This window comes from Oncorhynchus mykiss, chromosome 3 (genome assembly GCF_057628025.1).
Source record: "Oncorhynchus mykiss isolate SJ-2025 chromosome 3, ASM5762802v1, whole genome shotgun sequence".
Classification (NCBI taxonomy): Eukaryota; Metazoa; Chordata; class Actinopteri; order Salmoniformes; family Salmonidae; genus Oncorhynchus; species Oncorhynchus mykiss.
Genome location: NC_143024.1, coordinates 31,241,560 through 31,256,958, shown reverse-complemented (window position 1 = coordinate 31,256,958; position 15,399 = coordinate 31,241,560). Strand labels below are relative to the sequence as shown.

The 15,399-nt window shown below is 45.2% G+C and overlaps 1 protein-coding gene and 1 pseudogene across 3 annotated transcripts in view; one reads left to right on the top strand and one right to left on the bottom strand.

Moving 5' to 3' along the window:
• Nucleotides 1-2,155, top strand: part of LOC110512609 (phosphatidylserine lipase ABHD16A) — a 19,711-nt gene extending 17,556 nt beyond the window's left edge. For both annotated transcript variants that reach the window (XM_021592890.3, XM_021592895.3), the window contains exon 19: nucleotides 6-2,155. In XM_021592890.3, the coding sequence (XP_021448565.1) occupies nucleotides 6-89 (84 nt within the window). In that variant the 3' untranslated portion in view covers nucleotides 90-2,155. The remainder of the gene's footprint in view (nucleotides 1-5) is intronic.
• LOC110512599 (valine--tRNA ligase-like) lies at nucleotides 603-15,399 on the bottom strand (annotated as a pseudogene). The gene is made up of 27 exons (XR_016493632.1): nucleotides 15,213-15,399; nucleotides 14,069-14,417; nucleotides 13,684-13,827; nucleotides 12,940-13,138; nucleotides 12,031-12,158; nucleotides 11,760-11,835; nucleotides 11,516-11,616; nucleotides 11,277-11,404; nucleotides 10,760-10,924; nucleotides 10,569-10,650; nucleotides 10,316-10,403; nucleotides 10,071-10,193; nucleotides 8,742-8,845; nucleotides 8,405-8,563; nucleotides 7,891-7,981; nucleotides 7,685-7,790; nucleotides 7,530-7,600; nucleotides 6,087-6,212; nucleotides 5,772-5,876; nucleotides 4,042-4,189; nucleotides 3,833-3,960; nucleotides 3,533-3,677; nucleotides 3,223-3,408; nucleotides 2,999-3,094; nucleotides 2,736-2,870; nucleotides 2,492-2,593; nucleotides 603-2,336 (listed from the first exon to the last, which is right to left on the bottom strand). The product of XR_016493632.1 is annotated as a valine--tRNA ligase-like (transcript).

Below are 15,399 nucleotides of genomic sequence, written 5' to 3'. Positions count from 1 at the left end.
CTCAGGCACGGAAGTACATGCGGAACTTCGACTCAACTCACTGCACTCCTCTCCCCTACTCTGAATTCACTGCCCCTTGGAGACTGTAGAAAGAGGGTTGAAGGATGGATAGAAACGAGAAGCAAAGAGCCTGGCGGGGACCAACCAATCAGAGGTTTACAGCGCATGGATTGAATGTATCTATGGGAGGTGTACAAGGCAGCTAGACCCAGTCGGTATTGGAATGTTGCGACCCTGCCCACCTGGCTCATAGCAAAACCTTGGCATTTGTCTACTTGTTTTAATCAATTACAAAATGTACATGTCTAAAGATTACTGCTCCCTAGCGTTCTCGCTACTTAGAAAAACGTAATATTGCCTCATGCCCCTTTATGATGCTAGCGTCCGACCGGAACATCAAGCTAGTCAAGACCAACGCTATACAGCTACAAATAGTGAGTGGAGTTCCAAACGAACTGTGCTAAACAAGTTAAGTCTCACCTGTGATAGTGCTTTCCCCACGCCAAATAGCCTGAAGCCACAGGGCTCTTCCTCGACATGGGAGAATTGCGAACAGTAGGTTGTGATTTGACCTGGCTACATGTACAATTGAACACAGCAGCTTTTTAGCATGTTTTATTTCTGTACAAAACAAAAATAAACAAAGTTGGCTCTTTTACAATGTGGGCGTGGTCTAAGGGAATTCCTTATCGTCTGAGTATAATACCCTGACTTCACCGCTCGCGTCGCAAAATAAATCTAGAGATCTATATTATTCAATTGTTGCCGAGAAGTTACACAACAGGACCCAAACTGTCTGCCATCGTGCATAAATATATATTTAAGCCTAGAAGGAGAGATGACTCGAAACGATTCTATTGACCGTTTTGTGTGGATTAGTTGTCAAGGACCATTTCAGGTCAAATGTTTATGAATTGCCATTAATGCTTTTCGACCTGTCCCCAAATTAATGTAATTGGTTGTTTGTTTTGATATTTTAACCTGTGTGTCGTGATCGCGTTTGTGGGGGGACAAAATAAATGTATGCATGTTGGCGCACTCATGCAGCTGGTTTGGGTTCCGTGTTGCAATGGCTTTGTTCATATTTATAAACTGGGGGGTTCCAGCCCTGAATGCTGATCGGCTGATAGCCGTGGTATATCAGACCATATACTACGTTTATTTTTACTGCTCTAATTACGTTGGGTGTTGTGATATGGCCAATACCACAGCTAAGGGCTGTATCCCGGAACTCTGCGTTGCATCGTACAAAAGAACAGCCCCAAACCGTATACCACACCCCCTCAGGCCTTATTGCTTAAATATACACTGCCGTCCTCGAGAACTAGATATTTAAAATGCCTCCTTCCATGAAGTAACTATTGATTAGATTTTAAAAAAGGCTCTATCCTATTGCCTTTGACTACACTACTACAAGGAAGGAAAGATGCATCTTAAAGGAATGAGGTCTTCTCTCCCTCTGGCTGCATTTAAAAAAAAGAGTTATTCCAAATAAATTGTCTTTGATAGCCTCAGATTAAGCCTAGACACAGATCTACTTTTTACAAATATAGCCAGGCCATCCTCACTTTAAAGCGCTACATTTTGTTGTTCACTCATTATGAACAAAGCTGTATCCTGATAATGCTCAATAAAATGTTGACATTTTATTTATGAAACTGCGATCTTACATGTTTTTTTCCCCTGACCATAACTCAAAGTTCCAGGCCCTGAGGTTTTCCAGGTCAGGTCACATCCTCAGGAAAAACGCCTAAACCTAATAATTTCACAAGAATGGCAGCAAGGACAAAGATCCTGGCCTGTCTAATATAAGGTCTTTATTCACTTCCCTCCAGAGAATCCTTTGTGACATGATAACAGGAGGGGGAATTCAGTGAAAATGTTTTGGATTAAATTAGACTGTCAGCTTTAACTTCAGTATTTTTCATATTAGGTGAACCGTTTAGAAATGACAGCACTTGGGGGGGTTGCGTTTCAGAATATTTTGTCACTTATTGTAAATAAGAATAGAACATTAATATGGATTCTACCATGATTGTGTATAATGATAAGTTAGGCACAAGTCATGTCTAAATTTCTCATTCGTAATCATGGTGGCATTCACCCGATATGGATAAAAATACCTTCAAATTAAATCTAAATGTCTGCACTTTAACCTGTTGTCATTGTATCATTTCAAATCCAATGTGCTGGAGTACAGAGCCAAAACAAAAGTCACTGTCACAACTTTTGGAGCTCACTATTTTAAGAAATGTTGTAAAAGGGGACGGAGAGAGGTTACGCCATTCTTTTGAAGTTGTCTATGGCTTCTGTTGCTTTCTCCAGCTCTGTCGCAGCTGGAAGAGGGTTAGAGAGCAGGATCACAGGTCACCACACACTTCAGAAGCTGCTGATAATATCACTTTACAAGCAGAGCCAAGCAAAACGTCTTTACTGTGGGAATGCCCCACTTTCCAAAACCTGAGTAATAACATTCTCTCCCCCTCCTTACCTTCTCAGCATCCAGATCCTGTACTTTAACAGGCACCTTCTCCTTGTAGTCACTCTTCTTCATAGTCAGCTTGGCCACCTCCTTCTCCAAGTCTATCAGACCCTGGGAGAGAGATTGAAAAGGAAACGTAGTTGTAGAAACAGATGTCTGTTTGGCACACAGTCATCAGATGACTCTGGCTAACAGTATACTAATCACAACACCGAATAATGTGCGGTTGAAGCCTGTAAAATTGACCTCTTACCTTGAGCATGAGGTGGACGGTGCACCTGTCGGAGGCAATGGCCACAGCACAGCCCTGGTGGCTGGATGGTCTGGATCTGCAGACTGTACTGCTCCACCAGAGACATCGTCTCACTGTCTATACACTGGAGGTAGCCTGGGGAGGGGGTTAGGGCTATAATATGGTTATGAGAAGTGTTCTTTCTAGTCACCAAAGTAGATAATCATGCCAATTCTGACTAAATCATACACCCTTGCTGTAAATATGGTCATATATGAACTCACAATCGGCATGTGTCTTGGTCAGATTGTAGTCGGCCCTGAGTACGGTCATCACAAACTCCATCTGACGGTCCACGTCCTCACTATGCCAGCAGAACTAGAGACCACACAGAGATGACGGTCAGACAACCTCAAACCACAAATTACAGTCAACACAAACCACAGGGCATATTATACTGACATACAGTGTACTCAGTGTATCAATATAAAATTCCGTCCCTCGAATCTCTCAGTCTCAGGGTAGGGCATGACATGGATACTAGCGTGGTCATCCTGGGATCGTCGCCGTGGCAACCTCTGGTAGAGCTCCTCGCCTACGAAGGGCATTATGGGAGCTAGGAGACACAGGCCGGTGAACAGGGTCTGTCTGCAGACGACAGCCTGGCTCTGAGACCCACTGGCTTCACACTCTCCTAGAGGGGTGAGGGAGGTAGAGAAGGGGTGGATGGAGGTTGGGAGCAGGAAGTTAAGGAGTGGCAATATATTAATCCCACACACACACACACACACACCACCCTCACAGACAAACAGACTCACCAGATAGATGTCACAGAGCTTGTAGAGCCAGAAGTTGTAGATGGCTGTGGTGATAGCTGGGAAGTCGTAGGCCTGGAACCCTGCATTACACAGACCCACGACGGGACAGAATCCACCGGTCTGACACGCTCTCCTCCCCACACAGCTGACATGAGGAGAATTGGACATTTTACAGAGATATAAAACTAAATACCATGTTATCATACAAAGACACGTATTTTCTCTAAGCAACTTTATTTTCCTTCATTTACATGGGCATGACACTGCAGTAAGCACACACTGAATAGATAGGTCTCTCACCTGGGCTTTCTCTGAAGGAACAAAGTTGCCTCCCAGCGTTCTCATGGCAAACTTCACAGCATTCCACAGCTTGTTACAGAAATTACGGTAACCAAGGATACGATTCACATCCATGTCAATGTCCCTGCCTGAGAGAGTTAGAAAGGGTAGTGGTGGTGGGTACATGGCATGCCAGCCACACCACTAGATGGCAGTAGTGAGTGGTGTACCTTTGCTGGTGTAGGCACACAGGGCGAAGCGGAGGGCATCTGTGCCACACTCTGGGATACCAGTGGGGTAGTCAGACTGCTGTCCCTGCTTGGCCTTCTCTACCTCTACTGGGTCCAGATTACTGTCCTGCAGCTGGGCGTACAGACCCTGCACACACACAAAGAGTCAGCAGAGACATCTCTCTGTGTCCTGGTGCTTCGTTCTAGGTCCTTAACCACATTTGCATGACACTTTGATTCAACGCAGCAAGAGACACTGTTGGTTCCTCAATCCACCTGATATAGTAAGAGTATGTGCTGCCTGTCCCCAGAGCCCTGTATAGCAGTGGTCACCAACCGGACAATCTTCAAGGCATTCCTAGTCAATCACCAAAGAAAAAGGCCATTCAGATAGCTCAAATCACCATGCCTACAGCTTCCACGACCCCGGTTACAGCAAAGATCCAAACCTACATGAGAGTTCATAAAACTATGACCACAGAGAGACTGTCACAGAATACAGCAAAGAGCTGCTGTTTTTATGAGTGAGTTCATGTCAGAGTGTATATTCAGTACTGTCAATGCTACTTTTATTCAACACTATTACAACAACAAAAAACGCACTTCTCCCTACTTCCACTCGTGCTGTAATGAATTAGTAGCCAAGTGTCTCGATAGCCCTGCATTTGTATTATTATTAGCAGCTCATCATGTCCATTTTAATATTGAGGAATAGAGCAGAGATGTGAGAGACGGATCCTCTGCTGCTCTCTCCCTCCCCTGAGACTAATGTAGTGTTCAAAACCACAGGGAACTCGGAAGAAAACGAGATCTGACTGGGATTTTTTTTTTCTAGATCACTGACATCATGATTTGACCTCTTCTTCAGTTGTCTTGAAAGCACCAAGACCATTAGATAGATGCAGGTACCATAGTCCAGTAGAAAAAAAAAAGCTAATTATTTGCAAATTATCTACATTTATGCTCAGTTGTGCCTCGCAAGTACTGCTCAAACTGATCTATTTTGTTAGCAAAGCTAGAGTTTTCTTAATATAATATGGTCTGAGAATTATTATATTGGCAGGCCAGGCATGTAGCCAATATGCTGTGATAATGTATTAGACCTACTGCACAAACCTCATTCCTACAGAATAGTTTTTATTAGGTTAAATGTAGTTTATTTTCCTAAATCATAGCGGTAGATATCGGCTTGCTTTTTGACTACGAAAGTGACCTTGACTCAGAAAAGGTTGGTGGCCACTGCTCTAGAGGGCTGACTCAGCTCTAGGCTTGAGCGATACACCGTTTATACCGGGGTATTTCAGCTGGGGGGCGCGTGCTACGCCACTGCTTTTAGCTATAAGTAGAACTATAAGAAACCTAAGATGTGTCAAATAAATGATATCTAGATCAGGGCTCCAGCTATACATTTGGTTCACTAACTTTCTAGCTGTGGCAAGATCAAGCGTCTTGGTTACAGCTTATTGGTTATATTCAATCCCCTCCTGGATCAAGAGCCCTGTTGCTTAACTTGTTTTGTGCCCCTTGTGTGCATTTCCGGTAATACTGTATACCCTTGTATGGTACAGAAACGGTATGACGGTAAGAACATGTGGATTCCTCCGAACCCTACTTAGCTCAGTTTGAGGGAGCAACACTAGGAGAGACAGATAAAGGGCCTCAATAGAGCCTGGAATAGCTGCTTAATAAGCAGACAGTACAACACCCCCCATGGGAGCACGGTGTGTTACCTCCAGAGAGATGCCTGTGATGACGTCCAGGGGGTCGATGACGTTCCCCAGAGATTTGCTCATCTTCCTCCCGTGGGCGTCCCTCACCACCGCATGGAGGTACACCTAGTATCAAACACAGCCATTACCATTACTACACAGCCATTACCATTACTACACAGCCATTACCATTACTACACAGCCATTACCATTACTACACAGCCATTACCATTACTACACAGCCATTACCATTACTATACAGGCTGTCCCCACTGTAATCAATGACATGCTACACTGGTCAGAGGCAGCAGGTGATTACTTCCAAATGAACCATACTTCTTTGAAGGGCAGCTTGCCGGTGAGTTTGAGGCCCATCATCACCATGCGGGCCACCCAGAAGAACAGGATGTCATGACCTGTCTCCAGCAGGCTGCCTGGATAGAACACACTCAGGTCCTGGGTCTGGACAGAGAGAGGAAAACCTGTATTACACACTCAGGTCCTGGGTCTGGACAGAGAGAGGAAAACCTGTATTACACACTCAGGTCCTGGGTCTGGACAGAGAGAGGAAAACCTGTATTACACACTCAGGTCCTGGGTCTGGACAGAGAGAGGAAAACCTGTATTACACACTCAGGTCCTGGGTCTGGACAGAGAGATGAAAACCTGTATTACACACTCAGGTCCTGGGTCTGGACAGAGAGAGGAAAGCCTGTATTACACACGCAGGTCCTGGGTCTGGACAGAGAGAGGAAAACCTGTATTACACACTCAGGTCCTGGGTCTGGACAGAGAGAGGAAAACCTGTATTACACACTCAGGTCCTGGGTCTGGACAGAGAGAGGAAAACCTGTATTACACACTCAGGTCCTGGGTCTGGACAGAGAGATGAAAACCTGTATTACACACTCAGGTCCTGGGTCTGGACAGAGAGAGGAAAGCCTGTATTACACACGCAGGTCCTGGGTCTGGACAGAGAGAGGAAAACCTGTATTACACACTCAGGTCCTGGGTCTGGACAGAGAGAGGAAAACCTGTATTAAACACTCAGGTCCTGGGTCTGGACAGAGAGATGAAAACCTGTATTACACACTCAGGTCCTGGGTCTGGACAGAGAGAGGAAAACCTGTATTACACACGCAGGTCCTGGGTCTGGACAGAGAGAGGAAAACCTGTATTACACACTCAGGTCCTGGGTCTGGACAGAGAGAGGAAAACCTGTAGTACACACTCAGGTCCTGGGTCTGGACAGAGAGAGGAAAACCTGTATTACACACTCAGGTCCTGGGTCTGGACAGAGAGAGGAAAACCTGTATTAAACACTCAGGTCCTGGGTCTGGACAGAGAGATGAAAACCTGTATTACACACTCAGGTCCTGGGTCTGGACAGAGAGAGGAAAACCTGTATTACACACGCAGGTCCTGGGTCTGGACAGAGAGAGGAAAACCTGTATTAAACACTCAGGTCCTGGGTCTGGACAGAGAGAGGAAAACCTGTATTACACACTCAGGTCCTGGGTCTGGACAGAGAGAGGAAAACCTGTATTACACACTCAGGTCCTGGGTCTGGACAGAGAGAGGAAAACCTGTATTAAACACTCAGGTCCTGGGTCTGGACAGAGAGAGGAAAACCTGTATTACACACAGAGGGTATCACTCACTCAGCTCTAGACACATCTTACCCACACATTCAATATCGTCAGGAACTATGGAAAACTTATGTTAACTTTAATACACACACAGCCTCAGACACACACGCACCCACACACACAGCATCACCTCGTTGGGCCAGCCGAAGATGGAGAAGGGGAAAATACCAGAGGAGAACCATGTATCCAGGACATCCTCATCTGTAACACAGGAAGTGAACAAAAATCACTGGGCAGAATACTCCATTCCACTGTAAATGATCATCATTTGAGAGAAGATCTTACCCTGTCTGAGGGTGACCTTGTCAGTGGAGACGTTGAAGCGCTTGGCAGCTTTATCTCTGGCGTCCTCCTCTGTCCTCCCACTCACCCAGTAATGACCATCCATGTCCTGGAGGACGAGCAGGAAGCCAGAGAGATGGGACAAGGGTTGTTAGGACAGGTGTGACTTAAAATGACACAGAGGAGATGAGAGAGAAAACAGATCTCACCTCTCCTGGTGTGACTGAAGGGTCGTTCACAGTGACAAAGTAGGCTGGGATCCTGTGACCCCACCACAGCTGACGAGAGATACACCAGTCCCTGGGAGGGAGGGAGAACGAGAGATGGATGAGTTCAAGTGAATATGTAAGAAATAAGAGGGGTGAGGAAACCTGAGCACAACTGGTGACAGATGAAACACTAAAGAAGAAAAGGGGTTTGGTGCTGGAGTAGAGGGGCTCCCTGTTTTTAACTAGGGATCTAACCAGGATCTGTAATTGATTTCTATAATGGAGTGTGTGGCGTGTCACCTAATGCGTAGAGAGATGGAGCACATTAAAGAGTAGAACGGGAAGGACAGCGAGGAAAGAGAAAGACTGATGACAAAAGAGGTATAGAGGGAAGAGGAAAACAGAACCAGAAAGGAGATGGAGGTGATCGAGTGATAGAGTGAGGGAATGGAGGGGATAGAGGTGATGGAGAGAGAGGAAGGGACTGGGAGGGAGGGGTGCAGAGTAAACCTACCTGATGTTGTCCAACCAGTTGAACCAGGTCTTATGGTGGTGGTCTGGGATGATTTTGAGTCTTCCCTCCCGGACCGAGTCAGCTGCCTGCTTGCCCATGTCAGCACAGTCCACATACCACTGAGGCTTCAGCAGGGGCTCCACTATGTCCTTAGAACGACTGGGGAGGAGAAACACACTCACATTCAATACTATTCAAAACCATAACTTTCTCACTAACACGCTCCCACACAGACGTGACCACATTTCGTCCACTGATGCACGTGAAGCTGAAAAAAGGAACGCACATTGAGTAGACTGTGTTGATGTGCTCGTAATGTGGACTGATCGTAACACACCTGCAGACAGGCACCACCATGGGGTTGTCTTTGGACTCCTTGAACTGGCCTCTGTCCTTCAGAGCCTGTAGCACAGCCTTCCTTGCTTCGAAACGTTTCATAACCTGAGAGAGCGAGAGATAAGAGAGAGAGGAGGTAGGCAGAGAAAAACAGAGAGGAAGTTACCTCACAGATCAACAAGGAGGAAAAGGAAGAAGAAGAGTGACAACACACCACAACTACTAAGACAGCATGAAGACAAGATCCAGTGAAGAAGTAGTGGGAGTGTACTGTACCAGGTGAAGAAGTAGTGGGAGTGTACTGTACCAGGTGAAGAAGTAGTGGGAGTGTACTGTACCAGGTGAAGAAGTAGTGGGAGTGTACTGTACCAGGTGAAGAAGTAGTGGGAGTGTACTGTACCAGGTGAAGAAGTAGTGGGAGTGTACTGTACCAGGTGAAGAAGTAGTGGGAGTGTACTGTACCAGGTGAAGAAGTAGTGGGAGTGTACTGTACCAGGTGAAGTAGTAGTGGGAGTGTACTGTACCAGGTGAAGTAGTAGTGGGAGTGTACTGTACCAGGTGAAGAAGTAGTGGGAGTGTACTGTACCAGGTGAAGAAGTAGTGGGAGTGTACTGTACCAGGTGAAGAAGTAGTGGGAGTGTACTGTACCAGGTGAAGAAGTAGTGGGAGTGTACTGTACCAGGTGAAGTAGTAGTGGGAGTGTACTGTACCAGGTGAAGTAGTAGTGGGAGTGTACTGTACCAGGTGAAGTAGTAGTGGGAGTGTACTGTACCAGGTGAAGAAGTAGTGGGAGTGTACTGTACCAGGTGAAGTAGTAGTGGGAGTGTACTGTACCAGGTGAAGTAGTAGTGGGAGTGTACTGTACCAGGTGAAGTAGTAGTGGGAGTGTACTGTACCAGGTGAAGTAGTAGTGGGAGTGTACTGTACCAGGTGAAGAAGTAGTGGGAGTGTACTGTACCAGGTGAAGAAGTAGTGGGAGTGTACTGTACCAGGTGAAGAAGTAGTGGGAGTGTACTGTACCAGGTGAAGTAGTAGTGGGAGTGTACTGTACCAGGTGAAGTAGTAGTGGGAGTGTACTGTACCAGGTGAAGAAGTAGTGGGAGTGTACTGTACCAGGTGAAGAAGTAGTGGGAGTGTACTGTACCAAGTGAAGAAGTAGTGGGAGTGTACTGTACCAAGTGAAGAACAAGTGAGAGTGTACTGTACCAAGTGAAAAAGTAGTGGGAGTGTACTGTACCAGGTGAAGAAGAAGTGGGAGTGTACTGTACCAGGCGAAGAAGAAGTGGGAGTGTACTGTACCAGGTGAAGAAGAAGTGGGGGTGTACTGTACCAAGAATGGAGCCGGCACGTTGATGAGCAGGCCGTTCTCATCCAGGATGTTGATGAAGGCCAGGTTGTGTGTTTCCAACCTCATAATCATTATGGTCATGGGCTGGGGTGATCTTCACAGCACCTAGTGGAGAGAGAGAGAAAGGTTCCGTACATCTCAACCATACAAACTAACAGTATCCCACTATTCCTTGGGTCACCAGACTAGCCCAGGATAGACACATGGCCACACAGCATAGTTAGTACCTGTTCCAAAGTTGATGTCCACAAACTCAAACACAATGGGCATCATCCTGTCACAGAAGGGATGAAGCACCACCTTCCCTTTAAGGTGCTGAGAGACACAGATAAACCAAAACCTGTTAGTTCTCAATTAGAATGCAAAAACATTCATCAAAACAACATTTTAAATGTTTTTTCCAAAGAACGCATGTATTGGTAAGAGGTGACAGGTAATGTAACGTAAAGTGTAAGGTAATGTAAACAATAGTAAACTCACAGGGTCCATGGTGAAGCAGGCTCTGTCCCAGTCCAGAGAGGAACCCAGCTTCTTCAGCTGGTGGTAGATACGGTCTCCCTTCCTACAACACAGCGCAGGGAGGAAGAAAGAGAGGAACTCTAGCTCTTATTTTCTCTTCTATTGTTGTTCTTTCTCTTGAAACCCTCTCTCCTTCCTCTCCCTCCACTCACTCGTTCTTCCACTTCCAGACCTCTTGGATGAACTGGTCTCTCCCCAGGTCGTGACGGCTCATGCCCCTCTCCCTCATCAGTTTTTTCTCCACCACCACCTGGGTGGCGATGCCCGCGTGGTCACAGCCTGGGTTCCACAGGGTCGTCTCGCCACGCATACGATGCCTGGGGAGAGGGAGGAAACAGGAAATGAACCATCATACTGCGATAAGGACAGAACTAGATTACAGCACTCCAGAATGTTGAGAATGGGACAAGACATGAATGTTGAGAATGGGACAAGACATGAATGTTGAGAATGGGACAAGACATGAATGTTGAGAGAGGTGAAGAGAAAAGTGGGACACGTAGAGTCATGAAAGCAAGACAGCGAGAGAGAGAGACGGCTAGAGAGAAAGAGAGCGTGTGAGAGGTTGGTAGAAAGAATATAGAGTGAGACTGGTGAAAGGATGTGGAAATAAAAACTGTTCGAAAGGGAGAGAGCAGGTTGGTGTAATCAGATAGAGAATCCCATTACCATCTGGTCAGACAGTCCTGGATGGCATTGGTTAGGGCATGGCCTAAGTGAAGAGATCCCGTCACATTGGGCGGAGGGATACACATCATGAACACTCCACGGGGATTCGGCTCACTGATACTCTTCCGCTGAAGAATATAAGAACATCACATAATAGCTTGATTATGACCTCAGCCATGGGCTGGTTAAATGTCACATTTCATAAACTATGAAATACATAAAGAGAGTGACAATCTCACCCCGTACTCAGGTTTGAAGTATCCCTGCTTCTCCCACCAGGAGTACCAGGCTGCCTCCACGTACTGAGGACTGTACGAGTCTGGCAGGGGGCTCAGGACATCTGACACAGGGAGAGATAGGAGTTTAATATGCACCACACACACACACAGACTTGAGTATAATAGAGAGTGGTGGATTATACATGGATAATAATAGAGATCCTATTCAATTATTCAAATTCCCAATTCTATGGTTAATAAGCACCTTTTTTCTCTCCAGGAGGGGTGGGGACGTCGTATGAGATCACTCCCAGGTCCTTCTTCTCTGGTTTGGCATTTTTCTGGAGAGAGACCAGAATGAGACTGATGAGACCTATTGGCAAGACACTTACTGAAAACTGTAAAAGGAGTAAAAACTGTAAAAGGAGTATACTTTAAGGATCATCATCTTGTTGGGTTCAAGTTGATCCACACAGCAATGGTCTTTGCAACAGGGAAAATGAGAAATGAAACCCGCCACCTGTCCATCTTCATACCTCTGTCGGGGGAGCCAGTTTCTTTTCTTGCTTTTTCTTCTCCTCCATCTTCTTCTTCTGTTGGAACTTCTCCAGCTTCTCTCTGCTTTTAGCCTCCTTCTTCAGCTGAGCTTCTGTCTTTGGTTTGCCTGAGTGAGAGAACACACTTCTGAGAATAACACACACACACACTCAAACAAACCCAAGCTGACACACTCACACACACACGCTGCTATGTATCCAGAAAATAATCCTCTAATGTAACTAACTGAAAAGATGCCAAATGTAGTGAAAACAAACGGGTTTGCTATTCAGCTTGACAAGAAGACACCGTCTCACACAAAGAAACTAGGCCAGAATTTCTCTTACATTTGCAGGTTGCAAATGTCATCATCTCAAGCAACTTTGCAGGTATACGAGTCAACTCACAATTATTATAATTGTTTTATTGCATACAATACACAATCGAACTGAAGCCGTTTGTCATTTTATTGATTCCATATTGTTTGCAAATTCTTAAAAGCTACAACGGAACTTTTTGGGCGACCCAACCAAATTCACAGAGAAATTTGTGTTATAGATCTGCCATTCTCATTGAAAGCATGTCTAAGAAGTGGTAGATCTGTTCTACATTCACAATTTCTATGCTGCATGTTCTCAAGTTTAGTTGTGTCTTTTACTTTCGTTTTTTGTACACCAGATTCAAACAGCTGAAAACACAATATTTTTGTTTATGGAAAATATATATTTCACAGTGGTTTAGATGGTACAGTGATTTTCTACACTATACTTGCTTGTTATATAAACTGAAGTTAGGCGCACTATTAGAATCTTGGCAACCAGAAAATGGGGGAGCAATTTCTGCATAGTGCGTCTTTAACACATACTACCAGACGAGTTTCTCACAGTCAAAGACACGGCCTACCTTACCATTGACAGCGTTGGCATCAGCAGTTGGATTAGCATTAGCAGCAGGAACAGGAGCAACGCTGGGTCTGGGTGTGACGGGCACCATCTTCTCACACAGAGAGATCTGTCCCAGGACATTAACAAACTGAGACTGGTTGACACAGGTCAGAAACCACCTGGTCACGTTCGTCAGGGCTCTCCTGTTGGATGGCTCCAAGGCCTAGTATGACATAATAAAAGGAATGTTATTGGAGTTCAAACAATGTGAAACAGGAAGATCTTACATTGGATGTTGCATGCAATTTCAGTCGAGTTGCTTTGCGTATCACCAACGTTGCTTGAGATGATGTCACTTGCAATCTGCAACAGAAATTGCATATGGATTGCTTTGTGTGACGTCAGCTTTACAGTTCAACTGGGGTGTATTCATTACGCCGATTCTGTTGCTAAATGTTTTGTCTGTTGCAAAACGTTTTGCAAGAGAAACGGTTTCCTCCAATGGGAAAACGTTTTATACAACGAAAAAGAGTGTTTCTATAGGACAAACGCAGTTAGGCCCCCCATTTTGTTCTGCGTGCTCCATTTGCTTCCATTTAGTTCTTAAACGGTAAACAGGTTCTGTTGCAAGACGTAATAAATACACCCCAGCAGTCACTTACCAGACAGTCTGTTAACAGAAGACAAGTACTTTCACTTCTTCCTAACTTTAAAGAATGATGAAGAGGATATACATATAAGATAAATGTTAACAAAGACTTGGCTCACGTATTTGAAGGGCAGGAGTGCTGCTGTTGCCACAGCGATGTCGGCCAGAGTGAGGCTGTTTCCCACCAGGAATGTTCTAGACTCCAGGTTCTTATCTAGAACGTTTAGCACGTGCATCATCTCAGCATGAGAACTCTGCTGAAGCTGCATGGAATCATCAGAATCAGATAAAACAATTGGTAATTTGGTAATCAACAATGTTAACACAGGAATTTGTCTTGGGCTGTGTTATATTCCAGATTAGTGTTCCCTCTACTTGCTTTGTCATTGTTCAATCACTCCCATAGTCCAATTCATTTGAAATTAAGCATATATTCACCATTATACTCCTATTTGTGTTTGTGACTGCATGGGTTGCTGCCAGTGGTGAGACCCTCTCCCTCACCTTCTTATCCACTCCCATCACCCCCAGTAGTAGGAACACCACGCACAGGACACAGGAGTCAGCTCATTGTCTGCAAAGCTGAGCCACTGCCACACCTGGCTCTCCTGCTTAGCATTCGACCCTATCATCTTCCCCTGAGAGGCTAGGTACCATGCAACAGCAATGGCCCCAGAGAGCACCTCACCTCCCCCAGAGCCCAGCACCAGGCTGGGGCGAGAGCACAGGGCCAGGGAGGCAGGAGGGTCCTCTATGAGTGTGCAGGGCCGAGAGGGGCAGAACTCTGCAGCGACCAGGGCCATGAGGCTCCAGAAGTCATCAGGGTGGGGGGAGATGTAGAGCGAAGCCATCCCTAGGAAAGGGGGGAGAATGATGACGGAGATGGGTATGTCAGACAATATAATGGCTGGCAAAATATAACGCTTCATGAAATAGTACTGACTATTGGATGCAAACCACTTCACAAGTCATCCAATCTCAGCTAAAACTAGCAGGCTAGCTACATAACAGTAGGCAGTACCGTTACTGTTTTGGGCATGTTTGTTTATGCTAACTTAAGTTATGCTCTTGCAGGTAACAAACGCTAACGTTAGCTAAACATATGGTAAGTAAACACAGTTCCACAAACAGAGATGTGCAGATAGCTATGCATCGACTCATGCAATATTTTCTAGTGCAACTAACCTGTCAAACAGAAAAGACATGCTAGCTAGCTAACTTAACCATTAGCGGACGAAACTCTACTCCATGGTGAAGGAAGTTTATTGTAAATTATATGTACCCATTCATTCTTGAAAAATATAACATAGCTAAATGCCTTATGAACTTCGGACAATGGTCGTAGCCCATCAGAACCCAACATATAAGCTTGTTTCACTCCAATGTTTGTAACCAAAGTAACGTTAGCTAAATGTAAACAAACACGGTATAGCCTAAAAAATGTTAAAACTATCATGTTGAGATCATGAATGGTCAGTCCTTGCATCCATAGCTCCATCTATGAATTTGAGAGTTGTTACACTTCACCAGCCTTTTTACCGAAAAAGTGGTAGTTATTCGCCTGCATGGACACCATTAATTACGTACACAAACTTTTGATATAATACATCATTTTAAACTAAATGGCAATTGCAAAAGTTGTCCATACCTTTGAATGAATAAGAAAGAGACGTCAACTCATGAGTTCCAGATAAGCAGTGTAAGTAGTCGGCCGTCTTACGCAATGTTGCGCTCATGTTTGGTTCGAAGGACGCTTTGGTCAGATTCATTTCTGCCACATCAAGGCGGCCTGTAAAAATGCCTTTTCCAAATTGACAATGACATTTGTCCATACT